This window comes from Acanthisitta chloris, unplaced genomic scaffold (genome assembly GCF_000695815.1).
Source record: "Acanthisitta chloris isolate BGI_N310 unplaced genomic scaffold, ASM69581v1 scaffold1598, whole genome shotgun sequence".
Lineage (NCBI taxonomy): Eukaryota > Metazoa > Chordata > Aves > Passeriformes > Acanthisittidae > Acanthisitta > Acanthisitta chloris.
Genome location: NW_008685161.1, coordinates 179,589 through 185,588, shown reverse-complemented (window position 1 = coordinate 185,588; position 6,000 = coordinate 179,589). Strand labels below are relative to the sequence as shown.

The 6,000-nt window shown below is 37.5% G+C and overlaps 1 protein-coding gene across 1 annotated transcript in view; it reads left to right on the top strand.

The window, feature by feature from the left end:
• The window catches only part of DROSHA (drosha, ribonuclease type III), a 67,025-nt gene that overhangs the window by 9,885 nt on the left and 51,140 nt on the right, over positions 1–6,000 (top strand). Inside the window, exons 6-8 of the mRNA XM_009079616.1 lie at positions 2,059–2,139; positions 3,894–3,980; positions 4,083–4,169. Of these exons, the coding sequence (XP_009077864.1) occupies positions 2,059–2,139; positions 3,894–3,980; positions 4,083–4,169 (255 nt within the window). The remainder of the gene's footprint in view (positions 1–2,058; positions 2,140–3,893; positions 3,981–4,082; positions 4,170–6,000) is intronic.

Here is a 6,000-nt window from a genome sequence, read left to right as displayed (position 1 = left end):
GACTGACCCATCATCTTTCTTGAAAGGGCTGAATTTGGATCATGGTGAGTTTGGCAGTGCTGTACTACTTCTGAGTAGATTTTATTTGAAAACATTTGAATTTTTCATAGGCATTTATCTGGTATGACAAAATGCTTTCTAACTATCAGTAAATAAAACAGGAATGATTGCCATGCACACTGGCATGTACAAGCACACCATCTGACACACAACTAGGTTTGTAGGATGGATCTTCCCAACCCTTCAATCAATGTGTTTGTTAATTTGGATAATCTCCAGCAGTGCTGACAGTTGCCAACTGTTACAACAGATGCCACCACAGTGGCCTTTGCCTTACAAGTGTTATTGGCTTGTTTGTGTTGCCCTGTTGGTCAGAATGTTAGGAGGTACTGCCTATGTAAATTTGTGGTCTTTAACCATAATTTTGTCATAATGAAATCATTGCTTCATGATAGCTCTTCTGCATTTTTTCCCATGAGCAGTGTCATTAGGAACAAGATAGATAGATAGATATGACTTGTTTCCCAAGTCGTGGGCTTTACCGGTACTTCACATCTCTCTCAGTTTTGGTCTGTGCATTTAATGTAACAAAGGCAGTGTTAGTGCTGAGTAGTTCTAAGAATTAAGCATGAGATTTTTTCGAAAATAAAAGATGATTATGTAAATAGCCTCAGTAGGCCCTTATTTTGGGAGGACTGATGAGCAATTAGCTGTTAACTGCATTTTTTACTCTTTTCTGTTCTGTGGCTGTATAAACCAGTGAGGAAATAGACTTCTACCTATAAATAAGCATGATACAATTTTATCAAGCCTGTACTTTCCTCGGAGGGTCCCCTCAGTGTGTCAAGAAAAAATACATGAACAAAAAGCTGTCACGTCGCTCCGTTGCTAAGATTGTGTGACTAAGTTTCCAGAGGAGTAGAGAAGTGCCCCAATTCTTACGTTCTTCTTCACATACAGATTGTGCCAGTCTGAAAAAACTAAACTGAGGTGAACATTCAGAGAATTAACATGGAAACTAAAAAGTTGCATCTCTATCCCAACTGCTTAAAGCTAACATAAACAGCAGTTTGGTGGTTCTTGCTTCCTGTAGTATCTTAACCTTATATTTATTGTGCAGTGATGCTCTTTAGCCCCACCATGGATGCTGTTTGTTTTCAAACTTATTGTAATAGCGTGGAAAGTTCTGCTGGTTTCTGTATTGTATTGCAAGGTTATTGCTTTGGGTTTAAAAAAGTATAAGTTCTTGGATTCAAACTTTGAGTAAAACTTGGGGTTGGGGACTTAATTTGTTTATCTGGTTTGGTTCTGGATTGCTTTTGTTGGATTTCTGCAGTGGGCATAATGTTAAGAGCAGAAAGCTTTAGGGTGTTGCAGTAAGTGATAGTCCGCATTGATCTAAGTCATAAAAATGAAAAGAAAGTAACTTGCTTTATCATGTGTGCACTGGCCCTTTTTGGTATAGCTACTTGATGCACCCATACAGAATACTGAAGTGGGTCATTTTTCCCCCCTTTATCTTTTTTACTGATCTGTTCACAGGATGGATTTGAAGTGTTTCCATTAGTTCTTCAGAGTACCAAGTGAAATGTTTAATGGTCTGCTTTGCATGCTGCAGGTGATAGCCTTGTCCCATGGCAGAGGGCTTAGTCAGGGATAGGTTTTCAGTCAGTAAACTTAGTGGAACTGTTTTAATGTGGAGATTTCAGCATGTAAATATGGGTGTGTACATGTTTAGGACCTGAATTTTGTTTTAGGCAGGCAGTGTACTGTTTGTATATGTAAGAAGTGAAAAAGATGTATTTAATAGCAGGGTGGTACAATTCTGCTGAGAGTGTTTTTCCATCTTGTTTTTCTGAAACTGTGATGAAGTTCTAATGCTATTGTGTGGTTCTCTTACATTAGTCTATACTGTTTTCAGCTTTATTGGCTTAGAAACATCCACTTAATCTAAGCATGACAGGCTTTTAGAAGAATCAGCAATCCAGGCATTAAAACCAATATACTTTTCCCAAACCACTTTTCAATAAAAACAGAATCCTATTTTGTTTTTGACAGATGAATGATGGACCTTTGTGCAAGTGCAGTGCTAAAGCCCGACGAACGGGAATAAGACATGGCATTTATCCTGGTGAAGAGGTATTAGTAATTCTAAGAATTGCAATTATGAATACAAACTTGCTGCTATAAATTCCTACTGGGGTTGATTTGAGGATTTTCCCCATGATTTACAGGCTCAGTAGAAAACACTTGTGCAACTTCAAATCACTTAGTTTTGTAACCTCATATTTGAAATGCAATACTGGTAATGAAATCCACCTGAAAACTATGGAAAACTTTTTCTTGTGTTTGTTTAATTCTAAGTTTGTTTTGGTTTCTTTTAAAGTTTCTGAAACACGATTGCATTAATAAAAATACAGTGATCGAACATCTACTGTCTTCAAGTGGATGAATATGTTGTGAAGGGCCTGATTTGTGAAGCAATTGCTTTCAAAGAAAAAGTAAAGAGTAATTCTGTTGCTGAAAGGAGCAGAAAGCTTGTCAGGAGGTGCTCTTGCCTTAGCATGTAGGCTTGACAATTTGTCTTTGTAAATTTTCATGAAAAAAATTTATTTTTTAATAGACCTTCTTACGTATCTTTACTGATACAGTCTTTTATTTCTCTGCAGTTAAGGGTTTTTATGAATGTTTCTGTGCATTATTCAAGTTCAGAAAAATGACTTTGGTCTGAAGCTTACTATAAATTACTCCAGTTCAGGATCAATTCCTCCCTACATTCTCTCTAGTGTTTTCCTTGCAGAGAAGGAAGGAGAAAATTTAGGAGGAGAAATCTGATTTTATATATATATATATGAAGCTCCCTGGAGCAAGGCCATCTGGGAATCTGAGGTTTCAGAAAATCCAGGATAAACTAGTTTTCACACTGTCCTGTAGATCAAACTGCTTAGCTTTAAACTGGATGTTTCCTAACTGTCTTGTCACAGCAGTGAGAGGCTTGTTTTGGGGCTGAGCAGGCAGTGTGATAACTTTACTTACTGGATGGGTTTTGCAAAGTGTCCAGAGTAGTACAGTGGTGTAGCTGTCTTGCCATTGCCATCAGCCCAGCTTTTGTATCACTGTTTATAGTAGTACCCTGCTCATTGCAGTGATGTGATTTTTTTTTTTTTTTTTTGCTTTCTCCCATGCAGACAGTGCATTCTGAACAGGCTGGAGCAGCCTCCAAACTGCAGCAAATTGGATGTAGGGCATATGAAAAACTGGCTTTTTTCTGACTGTTGAGGAGTTTTAGGTCTTTACATAGGACTGCTTTAGAATAAGCTGGAAAGGAGCATGAATCCCAGGTGTCTGGTGTTGCACCAGAGTACATGAAGAGCTGGCTGCCTTTGGACCTCACAGCTGGGCATTACAACCTGGGAGAGAGCAGGGTTACCAGAGCTGCCTCTGTCAGATTTGCCTCAAGAAGATGAGCTGATATCTCAGCTGGCCTGTCTATCTTGATAATGTACCTTCAGGTCTTCGTATTTAAGGTTCAGGTTCCTCTTCATAAGCTTTTAAAATACGTTTCCTGAAACAAATTTATATAGAAGAGGAAATTATTCTGATACCCAAACAACTAACAGTTGTGTGTAAGAAAGATGGAGAACCAAATGGAAAAAAAAAGCAATGTTTTTCACCTTTGTTTTTGCTTTTGAATAGCTTTAAAAATATTTATAAATGTGAAAATGTAAATAAGACCACACTTTCCCTCTTCCCAGAATACTTAATTATGCCTACCTGCCTTTATTTAATTTTTCCTAATGCATATTTAATGGCTATTAGAAATGCTTTATTCTCTCTTTTAATCTAAATTTGCCTTGACTCTACACATAATTCTGCTTATCTCTTTCTTTAAGCCCATCAAACCATGTCGCCCCATGACCAACAATGCTGGAAGACTATACCACTATCGAATTACTGTGTCACCTCCCACAAACTTCTTAGTAAGTACTTTATAAATAATTCTAACTAGACTTTTGTTTTCAGTGACAAAAGTAGTACTGCTTCTTGCTTACTCCATCGTGGTTTTGTTTGCTTTTTTTAAGACAGACAGACCTACTGTTATTGAGTATGATGACCATGAATATATCTTTGAAGGGTTCTCAATGTTTGCACATGCCCCACTAACAAACGTAAGTATGTTCATCGCTACATACATGGGTTTTTTTTGGAAGGTATGCTGTTTCTGCCCTGAGGCAGAACTTCTGTAAGACAACAAAACATGTATGTTACAAACATCTTGCCAGCACTGGGGACAGGGGAAAGTCATTTGTGATAATGAGTGTCAGATTTTGTCTTGATTAATTGTGGTAAGCAGTGTCTTCAAACTGTGACTGAGGCTGTGATGTGCACTGAAGTAATGTTTTTGTGTTTCACAGTTTGGAAGTGAAATAAACCATAGAATAACTTTTTAAAACCGCTAATTGGATTTAAATTGGATTAATAGGTTTGTTAAGTTGGCAAAGTTGAAAAACACTAGCGACAACAGAAAAGGTGTTCCCTTTAAGTGACAAATGAACTTCTGCACATATCCATGCTAAACAGTTTTCTTTCTTCCTAAAACTTACCTGGACCTATCCAGTACGTTCTAACAGCTGTTCAGCTTCTTCAGGAACTAGGCAAGTTCCGATTTTTAGTAAAAGCTGCAGGTATTTACAGGCATTTAATATTGTCTCTTGAAAGCACATTTAACAAGGAAAGGACATGATTGGTACCTGACTGCCCTGCTTTTCCAGTATAAGCTGAGTTAGCCAAATCTGAATGGAAAACATGCAAATATTTAATTTCTGTACACTTCAAGATTTTTTGGCATCTGGATTATTTCAGGGTTTTCTAAAAACAATCAGTGTGTGCTGATTTCCGTGGTTTTTATACCTGTTACTAGCTACACCACCAATGCCAAAACCCAGTAAAAGAATGGCTATCAATGCAGGACTGGGATGTAAGGATACTGGAACTGAAAGGCACTGAGAAGAAATTACTTTTTCCGTGACAGTTTGCTTATATAATGTGCATGACGATACTTTACTTCTGATGGGCAGGGGAAAGGGATTCAGGTTGGCTAGAAGTCAGTGAGAGAGTGAAGTTCAGCCTCTGGCATGGCTGCATGAAGCACTGCTGCCTGGTAGCATTAACTCAGCCTTGAGGTTCAAGGTAGACTTGTCTCAAGGCTTTACAATTTCACTTTGCAAACGAGCAAAAAAAGAGCAGTTTTGGTTTACTCCCATTAAAAGCATAAAGAGGCCACCTTATCTTTACTATTTTTGTATCTACTATGTGACAGGAAAGCAGAAAGTTATGGAAATCTTGAATATACAGAGGGTAAGGAAAACTGATACAAGTAGTTAGTGAAGACATTGTGCTTATGTGGTGAGGTTTTTTTCTCATTCGGAATAGGGGAACTGATCAGCTGCAAATGGTTACTTTTTTACAGAGTTGAATACAAAGCAACACTGTGGTGTCAATTGCTGTTGGTATAAAGCTCTTCAGAAAGCTTTGCACAAACCACATTTCTGTAGTGTGAAGTCTTGGCACACTGTTATAAGTCTTACTGCAGTTCTTACTGAGTAATAATTGAGCAGCTCAAGTGTTAGGGAAAACAGTTAGTACAGTCTTAAGAGAAATTGTATTTTTTCTAGTATAAATGCCAAACCAATATTATAGTGCCAGCCACATGTTCCTTTGCTATGTATTTGCTTGTGTATGTGGAACTCCAATACATAGAGATCTTAGTCATGGTCAGTTCTCTAAAGTATTTAACTCCTAGCACAAATTGCGTGTTAGACAGTAAGCAAACACTCCCTCTACTTTTTTAAAAGCTCCACTGATTTAAATGTGGCAGATTTTAAATCTCCTCAGATTCTAATTGGTGTATTTAACTTCCAAGGGTTTCTATTTTATAGTCGCATTTAATATTGTATCAAATTGTAAGAAATGCAATTTTTGTTTGGTTGTTTGGTGTAG